Source organism: Carcharodon carcharias, chromosome 12 (assembly GCF_017639515.1).
Source record: "Carcharodon carcharias isolate sCarCar2 chromosome 12, sCarCar2.pri, whole genome shotgun sequence".
NCBI classification, from domain to species: Eukaryota; Metazoa; Chordata; class Chondrichthyes; order Lamniformes; family Lamnidae; genus Carcharodon; species Carcharodon carcharias.
The window spans coordinates 133,763,360-133,784,416 of NC_054478.1; the positions used below are offsets into that span (position 1 = coordinate 133,763,360).

The 21,057-nt window shown below is 46.3% G+C and overlaps 1 protein-coding gene across 2 annotated transcripts in view; it reads right to left on the minus strand.

The window, feature by feature from the left end:
* Positions 1 to 21,057, minus strand: part of LOC121285329 (neuropilin-2-like) — a 105,382-nt gene that overhangs the window by 39,917 nt on the left and 44,408 nt on the right. For both annotated transcript variants that reach the window (XM_041201814.1, XM_041201817.1), the window contains exons 7-9: positions 16,657 to 16,812; positions 4,975 to 5,119; positions 3,073 to 3,431 (exon numbers count right to left, since the gene is read on the minus strand). In XM_041201814.1, the coding sequence (XP_041057748.1) occupies positions 3,073 to 3,431; positions 4,975 to 5,119; positions 16,657 to 16,812 (660 nt within the window). The remainder of the gene's footprint in view (positions 1 to 3,072; positions 3,432 to 4,974; positions 5,120 to 16,656; positions 16,813 to 21,057) is intronic.

Genomic DNA, 21,057 nt, shown 5'->3' on the forward strand with positions numbered 1-21,057 from the left:
GAAATATAGTTGCTGTTGTAATGTAGGAAGAGCTGCAACCAATTTGCACACAGCAAGCTCCCACAAGCAGCAATGAAATAAATAAATATTGGCCAGGACCAAGGTAGCATCATGGAATCTTTTAAGTGCACCTGAGAGGACTGTGGTTCCACTGAAAAGATGGCACCTTCAACTGTGCAACACACTTTATACATTCATCACTGGAGTGTCAGCTTGGAACAAGACTGGGGAGTGGGGAGCTCTCCCTTGAGTCCTGGCCAACATGTATCCCTCAACCATCAACAAGAAAAAACAGATTGGTCATTATCACAATACTGTTTGTGGAAGCTTGCTGTGCACATATTGGCTGCCGTGCTTCCCACATTACAAGAGTGACTCCGCTTCCTGAGGACACGAAAGATGCTGCTGAAATGTAAGATTTTCTCTCTCACTTCCTTTCTGGCATGTGGAGGAGATGCAAATGTTACAAACTGCTCTGAATATTGTTTTTGCCATGTAGCCCTTAGCTAGGAAATGGAAATTAAGTCAATTGGAAACAAATTCACTAAATTATTAATTAGCAAACCCAGACTGGCAATAGGCTTTTTCTCTCGTTCTCTGATAATGAAAAACATTGTTTTTATATATATATATATATATATATATATATATAAAGGGCTTTCCTACTTGATTTTCTGTCCATTTCTCTCTTGGCTGCACCTTCTTGTCTCAAGAATTCTACTGCTCCAATCATAGAATGGAATCATAGAATGAATCATAGAATGGTGCAGCATAGAAGAACGCCATTCGGCCCATTATGCCTCTGCTGACTACTTGAAAGAGCTCTCCAATTAGTCCCACTCCCCCGTCCTTTCTTCATAACCCTGCAAGTATTTCCCCTTCAAGTATATGTCCAATTCAAGTATATGTCCAAATTACAATTGAATCCTCTTCCACCACTGTTTCAGGCAATGCTTTTGAGGTCCACTGTAACTCCTGCCGGCACCCGAAAAGGCATTAGGAATGGTTGAGCACGCGCACTCGGCTCACACTGTGGCCACTGGTGCATGCGTCAACTATTCCTGAAGCCTTTTAGGTTGGCAACAGGAGTTTAGAATATGCGCGATCAACATCAATTTCACTGCGGCAAATAATAGGGGTAAGAATTGCCAGCAACAATTCATCCCAATTGCCAATCTGCGATGGGATCTCAATGAGATTTTACACGTGCTGCTTCCTTAAGCTAGACAGACACAGACTCCTGGCATCACCTGAGCCTGACAGGAGCCACACAAGTGAGCATTCTGAGTATTACCGTTCAGGTAAATCTCCTCTACACCCTCTCTAAAGCCTCAACATCCTTCCTAACATAGGGTGCCCACTTTTGTGCTTGTATTAGTACTTTGTACAGAAACAGCATCTCGATACCACCCTTGCGAGATTCCAGGGGTAGCTGTCACTGTCCCCTCTTGCTGTACACAGATTATAAAACACATCATATTATTTTAATAATGGTGAGATGGTAGCGTAATGATAGTGTCATTGGACTAGTAATCCCGAAGCCCAGGCTAATGCTCTGGGGACATGGGTTCAAATCCCACCAAGGCTGCGGGTGGAATTTAAATTCAATTAATAAATCTGGAATTAAAAGCTAGTCTCAGTGATGGTGACCATGAAACCATTGTTGATTGTCGTAAAAACCCACCTGGTTCGCTAACGCCCTTTAGGGAAGGAAATCTGCCATCCTTACCCAGTCTGGCCTACATGTGACTCCAGACCTAGCAATGTGGTTGACTCTTAAAAACGGTCTCTTAAATGGCCTAGAAAGTCATTCAGTTCAAGGGCAATTAGGGATGGACAACAAATACTGGCCTTGCCAGTGACACCCACATCCCATCCCATGAGAGAATGAAAGCTTTAGAATTAAGTAAGACTGCACAGGTTAAGATTGCAAGTCAGTTTTTCACTTCACATTCAAATTACATGAAATTAATTCAATTAATTTCCATCTGGATGGAAAAATGTCAGCCGAAGTTCCCACTCTGGTTCTGTCCGATGAGCTGGTAAGGATGTGGGATGTGGCTGAAGGTGATTAGATGCGACTACCCTAGTGACCCAAAAGCCCCCAAAAACTCACCACTTAGAAGATTCACACATTGGAGTATACAGTTGTGTCAAATATTGAATGTCTATGGTCAAGGTTCCCTCCCCTCACTTTCCCCCGACGCCTCTCACCCTGGTGTGTTAGCGTATTCAAGAGCACAAAAATAATTGCCTTTTTTTAAGAACGAGTATTGATCCCACAGTGTCAGCCAATGAGTTGGAGGGAGAGTGGAATTTTGGCAGGACCTTCCAAAGTCTACTTTGCGGCAAGCAGAGTAGTTAAGCAGAGTCTCAATGAGCTACAGCAAAGAGAGCTCACAACCAAAACTACAGCAAAGTCTCCCAATAAAAGCAGGATAACTTCTCCAGCAAAATGCTGTGAGTGGAGGATAGTTCTTCAGCTTATGTACGTAACATCATTCCCAGTTGTCAGCCCCAGATGTGATTGGTAGGGGAAAGGCCCAATCATCTCCATTCTGACTGGGACTTTTTCTTTCATGGGATGTGGGTGTCGCTGGCTGGGCCAGCATTTATTGCCCATCCCTAGTTGCCCTCGAGAAAGTGGTGGTGAGCTGCCTTCTTGAACCGCTGCAGTCCATGTGGTGTAGGCACACCCACAAGGCTGTTACGGACGGAGCTCCAGGATTTTGACCCAGCGACATTGAAGGAATAGCGATGTATTTCCAATTCAGGATGGTGTTTGACTTGGAAGGGAACTTGCAGGTCGTGGTATTCCCATCTATCTTGTACTTCTTTGTACTTCTAGGTGTTTGAGGCCGTGTGTTTGGAAGGTGCTATCTAAGGAGCCTTGGCAAATTGCTGCAGTGAATTGTGTAGATGGTACACACTGCTGCTACTATGTGTTAATGGCGGAGGGAGCGAATGTTAAAGGTGTTTAATGTTTAAACTTGTGGAAACATCATGTGCAGTGGTTAACTTTAATAGGCACAAATACGTTGCAAAAAATTGAAGAAATTGAGGGGGCCATACCTTGTGTCGTGATCCTCCCGATTCCTTCACAAATGTCCAGTTGACTCCATTCATGCTGTAAGCTAATTTAAACTTCCGCACGAAAGCCTTATTCTCTCCTCCTGTCCCACCATCCACCACCGATGCTCCTCGTGCACCCTGGATGATGATGGCGCTGATGGTCTTTGGGATGGGCAAGGCCACTTGGAGCCATTCCGTGCCAGGCGGAGGGTGAGACTGTCGTGGGTACCATCCAGATCGGCTGGCAACAAGCCGGGCACTGCCTGATGACCAGTGGTAGTCCCGCGTAGAGGAGGCCGAGATCTGGGAGTCGGGGATAATTCCGGAAAGCAATCCCAGCATATCGGAGCAAGGTGCATCTGTTAAAAGAGAGGCCGTCATTGTATGGCAATAGGCACCTTATACTGGAACTTAAGAAGCTAGTGTGGCCTGCATCAGATCATGTACTACCGTTCTCACCATTCCTTATCTCTGTACCCTCCGCCAGCTCTACAACCCTCTTGAGATCTCCTTGTTCTTCTAATTCTGGCTTCTTGAGGAACCTTCAATTACATTCAATCCACCTTTAGTAGCTGTATAATCAACTGACCAGGCCCTGAGTTCTGTGACAAGGTACGGTAGGGTTGTGGTTATGTTAGTGGACTAGTAACCCACAGATCATCATAAAAACCCAATTGGTTCACTCATGTCCTTTTGAGAACAAAATCTGCCACCCTTACCTGACCTGGCCTTTTTGTGGCTCCAGATTCAAAGCAACATGGCTGACTCTTAACTACCCTCTGAAATGGCCTAGCAAACCAGTTGTACCAAAAGAAACTATGACGGACTGCAGCAGTTCAAGAAGATGCTTTGACACGGCCTCAAAGGCAGTTAGGGATGGGTAATAAATGCGGGCCTGGCCAGCAATGCCCGTTTCCCTGCAAATGAAAAGCTAATTTTTAAAGTTCCCTTTGTATATTTCTCTGCCTCTCTACCTCTTTCTCCTTCTTAGGAACTCCCTCTGTGAGCAAACCTTTGGTCACCTATCCTAATATCTCTTTATCTGGCTCAGTGACAAATTTTGTTTGATTGCGCTCCTATGAAGAGCCTTGTAACGTAGACTTCTGCTACATTAAAGATGCTATATATAAATACAAGTTCTTCCTTCCTTAAGTCAAGGTCCCTGCTGGAAAATTACATATGTGAGGGCAGGATTGGGTTTGTCTGTGAGGCCTTTTACAGATTAAGTGCTTCCTAGTCTCAGGCTAGTGATGGAACTTGGGTAAGATACAATGCCAGAGCTTCAAGGAGTCAACATATCCAGGAGGGAAATGGGAGGAGAGGGAGGGTGGGTGCTGTCAGGAAATTAAAACCATGGTCTATTTAATATCTCGACCGATGCATGACATTTTCTTACACATTCAGTTTGAGTCAATGATAAAACTAATGGACACAGCAAAGGCCGGTCACTTATCTTAACAGGTGCTTCCTGAAAGGAAGGAAGATGGTGGCATAGTGGTAATGTCACTACACTTGTAACCCAAAGGCCCAGACTATTGCTCTGGAGACATGGGTTCAAATCCTGCCAGGGCAGCTGTGAAATTTGAATTGACTTAGTAAGTCTGGAATATAAAGATAGTCTTAGTAATGGTGACTGGGACAACTATCATCAGTTGTCATAGAGACCCACCTGGTTCACTGATGCCTATTAGGGAAGGAAATCTGCTGGTCTGACCTACATGTGACTCCAGACCCACAGCAATGTGGTTCACTCTTAATTGTCCTCCGAAATCTTCAGTTCAAGGACAAAGAGGGGTGGTGCAGCAAATGCTGGCTTTGCCAGCAATGCCCAAATGCCATGAAAGAATAAAGAGGGGGGAAAAAATTGACAAAGGAGTAGAGCAAGGAAGAGGGAAAGCTCACTTGTAATCTGGCATCCATAGAGCTCAAAACGCATCGATATTCCATTGGTCCACATCTGAGGCCTAATCCGGACAAAGCGTGCCAGGACAGGTGGGGTCAGTGTGTTCAGGACCACCTCGTTACCATCTGTGTTGGCTGGAAACAACTAGAGAAGGAAATAAATGCTTTAGTATAAGTTGATGTGCACAAGGATTCATTTGAAGCTGCTTCTTCTTGTTCCTTAAAGCCCCCTCTCCCAGTTCTAAATGTGGTGCTGTTTCGCCAAGTGAGAAACCATGCACACAGCCAGATCTTCAGCTTGGAGCAGCTGAAACCCTGGCCGATTTTTCACACACTATCTAAGAACAGTCAATCCCAATTTCAGGCCTTCAGATGGTAACAGATAAAGTTAAAAAAAAGGAGAAAATTGACATAAGCAGGTTAAGTATTCATTGCAATGATTTCACAAGCTACAGTTCTTGACACTTGGGATAATTTTCTTTGTTTTAAACTTTCTCCACTTCTTTTATCTTTAATACCAGCTTTTTCTCCTAATGTTTACTTCACTTTCTGCACATGGTTCAAACTTAATTTATAATTCCTGCTTTATACTTCCTGATTTAGACACCGCATGTCTCATTGGTTGATGAGAAGAAACCAGCTCCCAAGAAGAGAGCCAAGAAGCCTTAAAGAAACCATTAGTGAAGGAAGGGAAGAAGCAGAGAAGGTCGAGGAAGGGGAGTTACTCCATCTACATCTACAAAGTGATGAAGCACGTTCATCCCGACACCAGCCTCTCCTCCAAGGCCATGAGCATCATGAACTCATTCGTAAACGATATTTTCGAGCGTATCACGGGTGAGGCTTCCCGCCTGGTCCATTACAACAAGCGGAGATCCAGACCGCCTTCCACAAGCGGCTGTCCAGGGAACTAACTGGCCAAGACCACCGTGTCGGAAGGGACAAAGGCGGTGACCAAGTACACCAGCTCCAAGTAAAACCCTGCAATGGACTGAAAAACATTCTCATTGAGGATTCTTCAACCTGATTGGATGAAGAGCTTTGCTGTTCCTCACTTTGCTCACACATGCCATGGATTCCATGAAGAGAATGCTACACTGGGCCAGACACCCAATGGCAGCAAGTGTCCACCCTAATACCTGTGAAACTCTGGGACCCTGTTAATGAGGTGAACAGCAAGTGCTATTCCTTCACTGCTGACTGCAAAATCTGGGCCATTATATTTTAATTTTTTGGTGTGTGCCTGCGTCATTGAGGGCATATCTGTGTATATGCATCGGTGTTTGTCTGTATTTGCGGGTGTGCATCTATATGTATGTGTTGGTCTGCCTATGTGTATATGTCTATATAAGTGTCTGTGTGATAAAAGCATGTGTCTGCATTTGTTTGGCTGCATGTATGTCTATGAATACATGTACAACTGTATGTTACCTCAGCAACCTCTATCACTCTAATTTTGCTGCTCGGAGGCAGGATTGAATCCATCGCCTTTGGCACCTGGGCATCTGGCATCGAAAAGTGCATAAAGGAAAACTGCTCGGCGGTTGGGAATCCCAAGCTGTGAATGCATTTTCCTTCTGTTAATTACAATACATGGAAAACCAGGCAGGTCCTTTTCACTGGCCTGTGAAATTAACAGGGAGTCAAAATGGAATCATCAATCAAATTTAAAAAGGATTGTGAGAAGGAATAAACAACGTGTACTAGGAGGGATAAAGAGAAGGGACCCACTGGGATGAGTACAATAAATCACAGAAACAGGTTATAAAGGTGGGCTTCCTATGAATGCGATGGCCTTCCTCATCTTTATCTGCTTTGTGATCAGCTAAGTCTTGACATGATCGCAGCCCTTGATAACAGGTCCCTGTTTACCACGTCCCACACACCCTCCCCCTTCCTGGGCCCCTCCAGGGAACAAACAACCAGGCTCACAGAGTCAAGGCGCAGGCTATGAATGCCATCACCACTCTGGTCGTGTCATCTTGTGCAATATGTAAGGGGTACCCTGCCCCCATCAAGCCACCAACAAGCCAAGAAACAGTTCAGTCTACAATCTGAAAGAAGGAGGCTCACAGCCAATGTGGGTCAACAGAGTGCAGGGGTGATGGGTGAATGGGACTTGGTATCAGGGAGTATAGGGGCGGTAGAGGGTGGAAGATGGGAGGGTGAGCAGGAGCGAATTGCAATGTTACCCACTGGATAAAATCCCACCCCTCCCCCACCCGTCTAAAAACTGGGACTTTGGAACGACACTCGGTGGGATTTACACATGAGGTGCAAGTGGAAAACCCTAATCTTTAAATACTGTTGAATGCACAGCCAGTTTCCAGGCTGAGGGTCAGAGCACCAGCATGTTGGCGAAATGTGCGTTTTGAGTCTTATTTTGGCTGCCGTGAATTATGACTGTGAGGGCGAAGCGAGGAAATTACAGCCCGCGGTCCTAGCATTAACAGAAAAACCTCCACTCTGCTTTGAAGGAGCAGTTAATTTAGGCTGGATTCTAGCAGACGAGGCGAATATAAATGGGCTAATTATGCATTTGAGCGTTGCTGGAACTGATGAATTTTACTTACAACTCTAACCTTTCCAACACAGTACCTCTGGGATGAAAAGAATTTGAGGAAATCTGGTGGAACATTAGTCTTATTCAAACTGGAACAGGGCTGCAGTTACCCGGCAGCAGAGTTTTAGTGTGAGGAGATTTACTGGCATATTTTTTTTTTGCGTTTAAAATGTAACCAGAAGTTGACATGCTGGAATTTTCCATTGAAGGGGCCTGTGTTTGCTCTCTCAGTACAAAAGCCTTTTTCAGGCTTCATCCTTTCCATTGGCCTTTGTTACCACTCCCCTTCTCCCCTCACAACCCCCGAAAGCAAAGTCCCAGCGTTACCAACCCTCCAGGATTGGCCTGGAGTCTCTTGTAGATTAGCCCCCAGGACAACGTTGTGGGCAACCCTGGAGGAAAATCATCGGGACATTTAAAAAAAAGGATTGTTTTTGTTCGATTTTCTTTGAAACATTTCTCTTTACCAAATATAAAAAACAGGTGAAAATAGGTGAAAAAAAAAAATCTGTTTGGCTGACAGTCAATTGGGAAATGAGTCTTTTTGCTTTCCAACTGGGCTAGGGAGGCAGTACATCACTGTGGGCAAGTCCTGTGATGAAACCTCCAGGAATACATTTGATTGCAGTCGGTAATCCTACCTGGTACATTTGATCTCTGTGTGTGCTGATTGGTTTCTGGTGCTACAACATAAGCTCTAGAAGTATCTAGGAAGTAGAGTGGTATTCAATTAAAGATTTCACTGGTGGTGGGGGTGGGGGTGGGAACGGGCTGGGATGAGGGGTCGCCATAAGGAAATCTTTTTAAAGAGAAGGGGGGGTTGCCAATGGCAGTCCTAATTAACAAGGGAAACGCTCACCACTGAGGGCCAAAACTGACTCACCATCAGGGCCTCTGTTTAAAGAGCTGATCTCACCAACTGGAATCCAAATTGAAAAGGGTGATCTTCACATCCAGAGCGCCATTTGAAGAATTGAGCTCATTATCCAGACCCGAATTCGCTGAATAAATGCTATGTTTTTTTTAGTGATCCATGTTAGCTGACTGGGGGAATGAGGGTGTGAGATAGAATATTTCATGCTTGGAAACTAGCTAAGGTAAGTACTTATATTCCGTATGCGCTCCTGAATTTATATTTTGCAAGGTAAGATCTTGCAAGTGGTGATTCAGTGATGCCTATCCTTTCAAGTCACATCATATAGTGCCTCTCGTGTTTGCCTAGCCTGGACCAGTCTAAATAAAATACATGTTATTAATTTAGCCCCATGGCGCTGAGGGATGAAGTTTTCCACATGGACCTATTTTTCTAGAGCACCTGCTACAGCCTTGAGGTGTCAATGAAAATTGTGTCCTGAAGGAAAACTTCCAGCCTCATGCACGGAAGGTCCCTTGTTGCCCATGTTATTTTCATGGAACATCGCAAGGCATGCGCCAGAAACATTACTTGGCACCTGGCCTGATTCTTTCTTCACCATCTTGTTCAAAGTTGTGTTTCAATTGTTTATGTACTGATTTTATTCCTAAAAAGACGTCTTCATTTTCCAAGAAGAAAGTGCTCTCTTCCAACTCACAGATGTCTCAATCCAATTTAGCTAATTTCCTTAGAAGTCTCTAAAGCTCTCTCTTCCAATCCCATCCCACTTACTGCACTCCAAATGGGTCATCTCCACTGAACGTAACCCGGTTTCTTTAAATTAGGGTAGAGATTAATGTTAGCGAATTTTTGAGAAGACAAGGTGCCAAACCAAACATTCCATTGTGGACAAGAGGAAACATTAACATTACATAATACTTTATCCATGCTCTCCTAAGTGCTTCAAGTTCAATTCATTTCTTTAAGGATTGCCAATTTGCAAGTAAATTCAGCAGCCATTTTGCAATGGTAAGATATAGTTAAGCTAATTGCCATCCCTCCAGGATTGCCCTGGAGTTTCCAAGAATTAAAGATTAATCTCCAGGACATGGTTATGAGGAAAAACCTAGCATTAAAGTGTATTTTTCATTATCGTGAAGGCTTCCATATATTAATTGGATAGATGGAGGTTGGGGAAGAAGGGCTGTTTGAATGTCAGTCAAGATTAATCCAATCAGGTATCAAAATATCTGCCTCTTTTCTGATTGGCCATGGAGGCAGTGAGGCTGGAGGATGGACCAATGGCAGGAGTGTGTGGGGGGTGGGGGGGATTGGTGTGGGGCACCAGTGGTGGAGGTCAAGTACAGAACCTCCAGGAATACACCGGAGGAGAGCAACCTACTCTTTACCCCATATTCACAGAGTATTGGGAGGCCAATTATATTCATGGGGAGGGAAGGAGGGGATCACATTGGCCACCCAACACGCCACTAGGTGGATTTTGGGAGCATTCTGTCTGACCAGCAACATAAATCAACAGTGATGTCTGTGCATCGAACTCATTGCTAGAGTTCATAAGGTCATAAGAAATAAGAGCATGAGTAGGCTACTTGGGCCCTTGATCCTTTCATAAGATGATGGCTGATCTGATTGTGGCTTTAACTCCACTTTCCTGCCTTTTATTTATGGATTCTATAGTTTCCTTTTACTGAAACAATTGCAGCTCTCATCGTTCAGTTTAATTATAATGAATGGAAAACTGCTTTAACCAATACATTTTAATGTTCTTCTTACAATACAGCAGCACATTGGAATTCTGTACTCGAATCAGTGTAAATAAAGAATTAATAAGCCTCGAGGCGACTTGGAGATTAGAAGCGCTTCCTCTCCCACCCTGCAGAGTAACAGATGTAAGTGGAAGAGACTTCCAGAATTAATCTTGATTGATTAATTCCATCACAGAAAAGCTGAGCTCTCCCACTTCCCCTCCGCCCCACAAAAACAACACCACCCCCATCACTCCTCCCCCCCCACCCAACCACTGTAAAACACCCAGAGCATAGGGGGCTCAAGAGGTGAGTGAGCCGACCTCCAAGGGGGTGTTGCAGTTATTATTATTAATACCTCTTGGTTGGGATGGGAGAGTCCTTCAGAGTTCCTGGGCAGAATCGTCCCAGATTTGTACTAAATGCGGTAGCGGATGTGTAAAATGATGTTTTACCCGTAAGCCGCAATGGCGGGTTTTTGAGCCATACCATCCGCTTCTTGCCCCGTTAATTATGCAGCCACAGGAAACTCGCTGTCTCACCAGCGGGTGGCCTCTGAATTGCCCACCACACTGTTACTTCACCATTTCCTCACTCCGAATGCCATATCTAAACTGCAGCCATGCACACACAGTTCTCAATGCTCGCAGCCCAGGACTGCTCCAGTGAAGACAGGGTCCTGAAAGCCAAGAAGAGTTCAGTGGCCTGTCACTGGAATGCTTTTTGGAGGCTTGATGTGATGTCTTCCATCTCTGCTCTAGCTGCAGGAGGTCCAGCAATCTCACCAACCTGGCTAGACAGGCGGTGGCAATGGTGGTCAATGCCAATGCTGCACAGAAGAGGTTGGCCATCCAATGCAGAAAGAGAATGAATGATTTTATCTGTGCCGCCAGGGTAAGACAACCATCTCATCACTCTAAACTCACATACTCACAAACCCATCACACACTCACTGCCAGCTCAAGGGACATCACCACTCACTCTCTCACACAAACTCTCACATTTCCATTTGGCCTCATCTCCTCTGGAGGCTGCCTCCTCAGCCCTCACCATCTTGAGGCCACTTGCGCAAATCACCATGTGCCCCACACACACCTTGGGGTACCCCCCTTACCCAGTACAGCCTCACCCTGCAGCCTCTTCCCTTGCCTGAGGCCACTTCTCCCCTTTCCCCAAGCAAACCCTAGCCCTGCAGCCGTTGAAAAGCCACTCCTGCCTTACGACTGATCTGGTAGGTAGAGACCTGCCCCTAAGCCCCCTAAAAATCACTTTGGTGGTGCTGCCTGCGCAGCCTGGCACTGATGACCGTGAGTGCTGCCCCAAATAAGATAGGCAAACAAGCCTCGAAGTCCTGAGTGAAGTGCCGCTCGCCAGGTGCAATGACACCAGCGTGCCTGGATGATCCAGTGTGGAGGGATGATCCGGAGGGCAAGGCTTATAATGAGATGCTAAAGTATTGAAATTAGGTTCCCGGCAGGAAACCCCATAGATGGGTGGAGCGGACAATCGCAAACTAGTTTAACGACGGCATAAAACCAATTTTTGGCCTTCTTGCCATATTGTCCGCTCACGGCCAACATGACACCCACTGCCAACGGGACCAAACGATTTTGCCCCCTGCATCTGATCTCTGCCTAGTGGCCACCGTCTGATGTGCGCACAAGATGGCGTTGACCAAGGTCAGAAACAGGTTTGTTATGGTGGCCCTCCTCCTAAAAGTGGACGACACTTCCTGTCACAGCTCACACACGGGTCATGGGTACTTGAGTAAGTTACAGTACCCATGACCTGCAGCATAGCTAGCAATCAGAAAGGCTCAAGCAGCTCAAGAAACCTGAGTAACTAAACTGGGTGGTTGGTTCTCACTGATCAGGAGTCTGTATTACCAAGCACAATGGGCATTAGGTTGAAAATGCTTTTGTTTTATTAAGAAAAGCAGAATATGAACCAGAAAAGCAGGTGGCAACCATCAGGTTCAAAAGCCCTCTCCAGGATGCATGTTTACACCAACACGTTTGCAAGTGAGCTTGGCCAGTTTCCAGCCAGGTTTCTACAGGCAGCTGTGGAAAGTGCTTTCCACTCCAGCTGATGATGGTTCTTGTACAGTCTCCTCCCTCAACATCATTCCAGCATCTCTCCAACCAGGCCTTAAATTAACTCCTGTGGATTGCTTCAGATGAGTAAGCAAGACAACATTTCTCTTTTAATGGCCCCTAAATGCATATGCAACATATCAAAGGCCTTCAGACAATTGCATTGATTGTCTCTAGATAGGGAAATGCAGCAATTACTCTGTGTCAGCACTATCCCATAAACAGCAACGAGATGAATGACCAGTCAATCTGTTCTTGGCAGTCACGTTGAGGAAGGAATATTGGTCATGTCTTCAATTATTGCCACAAGGCAGATAGGGCCCTTGGGGCCTTTGTTTCTTCCCTCATTCTCTTCCTTCATCTCTCTACCTTTCTTTACTCTCATTCTTTTACTCTCCTTCACCTGCATTGCCAAGAATCCATCGTGATTTGCTGATATCAAGATGTAATATTAGGGGCTGATTGGAGTATGTTTAGTCAGTGGATTGTGTGATTGCAGCAGTTAATGGCTGCAGGGAGCTCACTTGTGTGACATGAATGCATGAAGGACATGGTAACAGGACACTTAGACAATCAAAATATGATTGGTCAGAGTCAACATGAATTTAGGAAAGGGAAATCGTGTTTGACAAATCTACAAAGAAGTTTTTGAGTATTTAACCACCAAAGGTAGATAAGGAGGAACCAATGGATAGAGGCTATTTGGATTTTCAAAAAGCTCTCCCTAATGTGCCACACAGGAGGTCATTACACAAAATTAAGGTTCATGGGATTGAATGAAATATATTAGCACAGATTTAGGTTTGGTTAATGGACAGAAAAAAGAGAATAGGAATCAATAGGCAATTTTAGGTTGGCAGGCTGCAACTAGTGTGGTATCACCAGGATCACTGCTTGGGCCTTAACAATTATAACCTATATCAATGAGTTTGATGAAGGGACTGAATGTAATGTATCCAAGTTTACTGGCATTACAAAGTTGGGGGAAAATGTAAGCTGTGAAGTGCAGACAAAGAAGTTGCAGAGAAATATGGACAAGTTAAGTGAATGGGCAAGAACGTGGTAGATAGAGTAAAATGTGGAGAAATATGAAGTTTTCCACTTCGGTAGGAAAAATAGAAAAGCAGAATATTTTTTGGAAGGTGTGAGTCTGAGGAATGTTGGCATTCAGAGGGACCTGGGTGTCCTGCTACAGGAATCATAGTAAGTTAACACAGAGGTGCAGGAAGCAATTAAGGAAGCGAATGGTATTTTAGCCTTTATTTCAAAAGGATTGGAGTACAAGAGTGAAGAAGTCTTACTGCAATTGCATAAAGCCTTGGTGAGGCCACACCTGGAATATTGTATGTAAAGTTTTGGTCTCATTATCTAAAGAAGGATGTGCATCTCTTAGAAGCAGTGCAGTGAAGGTTAACTAGACTGATTCCTGGGATATGAGGGTTATCTGAGGTGGAGAAATTGAGTAGACTGGGCCTATTTTCAATAGAATTTAGAAAAATGAGAGGCAACCTAATTAAAATGTATAAAATTCTTAAAGAGTGGGTAGATACTTGGAGGATGTTTGCCCTGGCTGGGGGGAACATGGAGTTACAGCCTCAGGTTAAAGGGTCGACCATTTAGGACTGAGATGCGGAGAGCTTTTTTCACTCTAAGGAGATTGTCTGGAATTCTCTATCCCAGAGGGCAGTGCAAGATCAGTCATTGATTATATTCAAGACTGAGATCAATAGGTTTTTGGATATCACGGGATATGGGATAGGGTGGAAGAGTGAAACTGAGGTAGAAAATCAGCCACAATCTCATTGAAAGGCAGAGCAGCTTCAATGTGCCAAATGGCCTAATCCTACCTCTGTTTCATGTGCTCTTATACATGTTCTCTCAACCAATATCGCTGAAATAGGTTATCTTGTCATTATCACATTGTTTATTTGTGGGAGCTTGCTGTGCAGAAATTCGCTGCCGCATTTCCCTGCAACAGTGACTTCAAAGGCACTTCATTGGCTGTAAATCATTTTGGGACATCCTGAGGTCATGAAAGAGGCTATCGAAATGAAAGTCTTCCCTTCTTGTCACTCACAGTTGCCACTTGCTGCTTCATTGCTGCAAAGTCTCACTTGTCACAACATTGTGACGCTGTCTCTCCAGCTGACAACCGCATATCAACAGCGATGCAGGTTTCCCTTGCTCACAGAAAGCAAAAAATTGAAGTAACTATCCAGCTGCCACTACCTGATCAGAGGCCGTCCTCGCACAGAGTCTGGAGCAGAGCCCCTTTCCACCACCACTCCCTCTCATCCCTTCCACCCCCTCCGGACCCAACCACGAGTCCTCGCAAACTCCCATTCAACTGCTGAATCTCCCCAGGTATCCCGACATTGAGCTGATCCCTGGGCCTCCCAGATAATAATAGGGAGGGGTAAATGAGTGAGTGGTATGTTGACAGGATTTAATGCAAGTGCTAAATTTCACATTCCTCAATCTATTTACTGAGATATATTTGTGCAAGGAAATCCACCTTGTCTAGACAAAAGATCAGCAGCACTGGCTTCTAATTCCTCCTTTTGCTGTTGGGTTTTGATGCTTGTAATATAATCCAGGATCCTTCAGGCCCAAGGAAAGGTCTTGTCACCAGCATTTTGCTCAAAACATGAGTAGGAAAAATTATAATAAACTTCTCACTTCAGCCTATCTATTTATTCTTTTGATTTTATAAAATCATTTTTCATTCCATGATGTTTTTCCATTGTAGGAATCAGTTTATTGTCCCTGGTCACAATGAAACAAGACAGCAACAAGCCAGGTAAGTGAGTGACATCCATGCCTCACAAGTGCCAGGCAATGACCATCTCCAAGAAGAGAGAATCCAACTATTGCCCTTTGACATTCAATGGCATTACCATTACTGAATCCCTCACTATCAACATCCTGGGGGTCACCATTGACCAGAAACTGAACAGGACTAGCTATATAAATACTGTGGGCAACGAGAGCAGGTCAGAGGCTGAGAATTCTGGGGTAACTCACTTCCTGACTGCCCGAAGCCTGTCCACCACCTACAAGGCACAAGTCAGGAGTGTGATGGAATACTGTCCACTTGCCTGGATGAGTGCAGCTCCCACAACACTCAAGAAGTTCAACACCATCCAGGACAAAGCAGCCTGCTTGATTGTCACCTCCCATTCACCACCTTAAACATTCAGTCCCTCCACCACCAACACACAGTGGCAGCAGTGTGTAAAATCTACAAGTTGCAATGCAGCAACTCACCAAGGCTCCTTTGACAGCACCAGCCAAACTCACAACCTCTATTACCTAGAAGGACAAGGGCAGAAGACACATGGGAACCCCATCACCTGCAAATTCCCCTCCAAGCTACACACCATCCAGCCTTGGAACTATATCGCCATTCCTTCACTGTCACTGGGTCAAAATCCTGGAACTCACTCCCTAACAGTACTGTGGGTGTACCTACACCACATGGACTGCAGTGTTTCAAGATGGCTCACCACCACCTTCTCAAGGGCAATTAGGGATGGGCAATAAATGCTGAACATACACAAATCCCATGAAAGAATAAAAAAAAGCTGTGTTAACATCTGCGGAGATACAGTCTGTAAGAGAGTGCTGGAGAGGGGTTACTGAGTGCCAGTGTGAGGGAGCTGGATTTACATTAGTAGAGCTACAACGACCAACAGGCTGTTGGGGGGGTAGGGTCCCTAAGTGACTGTGTAGGGAAAGGGACTAAACTCAGTAGAGATACAGCCAGCAACACAGGGCACTGGGTGAGGTGCTACTGAGTGAGCCTGTGATGGAGCTGGACTAGTATCAGTGGAGATAGTCAGTACCATGGGACACAGGGGTGAGGAGTTACTGAGTGCCAGCGTGACAGAGCTGAACTAACATCAGTAAAGATGCAATCAGTAAGAGAGGATGCTGGTGGGAGAGATTACTGTGTGGCTGTCTAAGAGACTATATACATACAGGACAATATTCAAACATAATAGATTAATGTCTGTCTTGATAAAAATACTGATGCCTATTCAAGCTGATCGGGAGCCCAGGGAATCCCTAAATTATTGCCAGCTAGCTAAGTTCAGTTTCCTAACTGAATGACTGTTAAACATAGGCTCTATACCATTCACACAGTTACTTGGGTAGAAAATTTGAGGCCTGTTTTAGAAGGAAATGGAGAAGTGTTCCATTCCCTTTCCCTCAAGTGCCAACACAGACCATTCGGCAAAACAAAATACCCAAGGTCAGACAGCCTTTGAGAATAAAGGAGCAGGTGATGGCCATTGAGTTCCTCAAACCCATTCCGACATCCATTAAATCATGGTTGACCTACATTTCGAATCCATTTACCTGTTTAGGTTCAGATCTGCTCAATATAAATCTGTCTGCTCTTACCTTGTGGTTCTTCCCTTGTCGATAGGTCATCCAGTCTTCTCCATTAGAGCTCACCTCCAACTTGTAGGTGCTAACAAAGTAAGTCTTGGATGTATCTACAGAGATGGCTCCCTGGGTGGCAACACCAGTTAGGATCTTCAGTATCCCAAGGTCCACCTGGAAGGAAAAGGGGAGGATACGACATTAAACAAAAAAGCACACTTTTTCACACAACTCAAATTAATTTTGCCCTAAAAAGGCAATTGAAGGCCCCAGGCTATCTTGATGTGGGGGGGCTGAAGGAGTGATATTAGCATGCTTTGCTCAATCCTTGCACTTTATCTGAATAGAGACATGCTGAATCGCTTGCCCCTTCCACCTTCCCACCCCATCCCCGATTAAGCAAACCAACCGATACGAAAACCTTCAAAGTGACGCCCTCAAAATAAACAAAATACTTCAAGGTTTGATGACCTCATTCTACTGAGGGCTTGAAGCCTTCATAAAGCCGCAGGGTGACCCCTGGTTTTGGATTCCCCACAAGTGGAAACCCCACCTCTACGTCTATGTCAGAATCTTGAAGATCTCGACCAGGTGAGCCCTCAGCCTTTTCCTTACCCAGAAAAATGTGCCCCAGCTAGTTCAGCCTTTCCTGCCTGCTATAACCACTCAATCCCTTGATCCATCCCCATATCATTAGAGTGTGAATTCCTCTCATCTTTTTAAAAATTCTTTCTGGAGGTATGGATGCCATTGACAAGGCCAGCATTTGTTGCTCATCCTTAATTGTCCTTGAGAAGGCCGTGGTAAGCCACCTTCTTGAACCGCTGTAGTCCCTGTGGGTGTCAGTACACCCACAGCGCAATTTTCCAGGATTTTGACTCAGCGACAGTGAAGCAACTGCAATACATTTCCAGGTCAGGATGGTGTGTGATTTGGGGAGGGGTAGGGGAACCTGGATGTGGTAGTGTTTGCACTATGCCTGCTGCCCTTGTCCTTCTGGTTAGAGGAGGTCACAGGCTTTGGGAGGTGGAAGCTTTGGTGAGTTGCTGCAGTGCATCTTATAGATAGTACACACTGGTGGAGGGAGTGGACGGTTAAGGTCGTGAGGGGAGCAGACAGTTAAGGTGGCAAGGGGAGCGGACGGTTAAGGTAGTGAGGGGAGCAGACGGTTAAGGTGGTGAGGGGAGCGGACGGTTAAGGTGGTGAGGGGAGTGGATGGTTAAGGTGGTGAGGGGAGTGGATGGTTAAGGTGGGGAGGGGAGCAGACGGTTAAGGTGGTGAGGGGAGTGGACGGTTAAGGTGGTGAGGGGAGTGGACGGTTAAGGTGGTGAGGGGAGTGGATGGTTAAGGTGGTGAGGGGAGTGGATGGTTAAGGTGGTGAGGGGAGCGGACGGTTAAGGTGGTGAGGGGAGTAGATGGTTAGGGTGGTGAGGGGAGTGGATGGTTAAGGTGGTGAGGGGAGTGGATGGTTAAGGTGGTGAGGGGAGTGGATGGTTAAGGTGGTGAGGGGAGTGGACGGTTAAGGTGGTGAGGGGAGTGGATGGTTAAGGTGGTGAGGGGAGTGGACGGTTAAGGTGGGGAGGGGAGTGGATGGTTAAGGTGGTGAGGGGAGTGGACGGTTAAGGTGGTGAGGGGAGTGGATAGTTAAGGTGGTGAGGGGAGTGGATGGTTAAGGTGGTGAGGGGAGTGGACGGTTAAGGTGGTGAGGGGAGTGGATGGTTAAGGTGGTGAGGGGAGGGGATAGTTAAGGTGGTGAGGGGAGTGGATGGTTAAGGTGGTGAGGGGAGTGGATGGTTAAGGTGGTGAGGGGAGGGGATAGTTAAGGTGGTGAGGGGAGTGGATGGTTAAGGTGGTGAGGGGAGTGGACGGTTAAGGTGGTGAGGGGAGCGGACGGTTAAGGTGGTGAGGGGAGGGGATAGTTAAGGTGGTGAGGGGAGTGGACGGTTAAGGTGGTGAGGGGAGTGGATGGTTAAGGTGGTGAGGGGAGGGGATAGTTAAGGTGGTGAGGGGAGTGGACGGTTAAGGTGGTGAGGGGAGTGGATGGTTAAGGTGGTGAGGGGAGGGGATAGTTAAGGTGGTGAGGGGAGTGGATGGTTAAGGTGGTGAGGGGAGGGGATAGTTAAGGTGGTGAGGGGAGTGGATGGTTAAGGTGGTGAGGGGAGCGGACGGTTAAGGTGGTGAGGGGAGTGGATAGTTAAGGTGGTGAGGGGAGCGGATGGTTAAGGTGGTGAGGGGAGGGGATGGTTAAGGTGGTGAGGGGAGGGGATAGTTAAGGTGGTGAGGGGAGTGGATGGTTAAGGTGGGGAGGGGAGTGGATGGTTAAGGTGGTGAGGGGAGCGGACGGTTAAGGTGGTGAGGGGAGTGGATGGTTAAGGTGGTGAGGGGAGGGGACGGTTAAGGTGGTGAGGGGAGTGGACGGTTAAGGTGGTGAGGGGAGTGGATGGTTAAGGTGGTGAGGGGAGGGGACGGTTAAGGTGGTGAGGGGAGTGGACGGTTAAGGTGGTGAGGGGAGTGGACGGTTAAGGTGGTGAGGGGAGTGGACGGTTAAGGTGGTGAGGGGAGTGGACGGTTAAGGTGGTGAGGGGAGTGGATGGTTAAGGTGGTGAGGGGAGTGGATGGTTAAGGTGGTGAGGGGAGTGGATGGTTAAGGTGGTGAGGGGAGGGGATAGTTAAGGTGGTGAGGGGAGTGGACGGTTAAGGTGGTGAGGGGAGTGGACGGTTAAGGTGGTGAGGGGAGTGGATGGTTAAGGTGGTGAGGGGAGTGGATGGTTAAGGTGGTGAGGGGAGTGGATGGTTAAGGTGGTGAGGGGAGTGGATGGTTAAGGTGGTGAGGGGAGTGGATGGTTAAGGTGGTGAGGGGAGTGGATGGTTAAGGTGGTGAGGGGAGTGGATGGTTAAGGTGGTGAGGGGAGTGGACGGTTAAGGTGGTGAGGGGAGTGGATGGTTAAGGTGGTGAGGGGAGGGGATAGTTAAGGTGGTGAGGGGAGTGGACGGTTAAGGTGGTGAGGGGAGTGGACGGTTAAGGTGGTGAGGGGAGTGGATGGTTAAGGTGGTGAGGGGAGTGGATGGTTAAGGTGGTGAGGGGAGTGGACGGTTAAGGTGGTGAGGGGAGTGGACGGTTAAGGTGGTGAGGGGAGTGGATGGTTAAGGTGGTGAGGGGAGTGGATGGTTAAGGTGGTGAGGGGAGTGGATGGTTAAGGTGGTGAGGGGAGGGGATAGTTAAGGTGGTGAGGGGAGTGGACGGTTAAGGTGGTGAGGGGAGGGGATAGTTAAGGTGGTGAGGGGAGTGGATGGTTAAGGTGGTGAGGGGAGGGGATAGTTAAGGTGGTGAGGGGAGTGGACGGTTAAGGTGGTGAGGGGAGGGGATAGTTAAGGTCCTAAATGACTGTTTGACCCACCGTTTGATCACTGCCCCCACGCCCCCCCCCCCCCCACCCCCGCCAAGGCCCAGCAGAATCTTTATTAGCTGATTGGATGATTATGGACTGTCAGTCAATAGCCTTCTTTCCATATTTCTGACATTTGTATAACTAATAAACTAAAGTACTTGGGAAGAAAATTGTTTTGAAATCATAGATTTTTTTTATGCCCCCCTGTTTTCTCTCCTCGATCATTCGTAGCAGTGATTTGGAGGCTCATCTTTAATTCCTGGACTCTTTGGGGCAATCATAGAGGGCTGGTAACTTTAGAGGTGAAAGGCAGAGCAGGGAGAAGCTGGATGTGTCAGGCCTACCTGGTACTAAAACTGACCCGGCCCAAGGAAATTGGAATGACAGTAAAATCGATACAAGAGTAAATTCAGCCAAACAATTCACTCAGGTTAAAAGCTGTCATCAATCCATTCCCAGTTAGTGCAGAGCCCACTGTCTGGCATTCCTGAGCATCATTGGCTAATGAAAGTGGATCAATGTTAATTCAGGTGCAGACTAATAGATAAAATACCTCACAATCCCAGAGATTCCCTTTCAGTCAGAGAAAAATTCAGGAGAGACTTGCTAAGAATGTTCTTTAACCCTTAGTGGTTGAGGCATAGGTGCATTTGAGGGGAAACTAGACAAACACACGAGGGAGAAAGGAATAGAAGTATTAGGATGATAGGGTGAGATGAAATAAGGTGGGAGGAGGCTGATGTGGCACAAAAATACCATCATAGACCAATGGTCCGAAATGCCTGTTTCTGTGCTGAAAAGGCTACATAATACTACAATAGAATGAAACCGAGAAATTGGTCATTGCAGGCGAGCTTTCAATAACAAATTGTGATCCTGGATAACCCTTTGATTGTCTTAAGTCCATCTTTATTTTCATGTCCATTATGGTGAGGACTACAATGACCAATTCCACACAGCCTTTGTACCCTCCAAAACAACTATGGCAGCACTGTACAGTCAGCAGCTGGCCTTCAATAGCTGCTGGCAG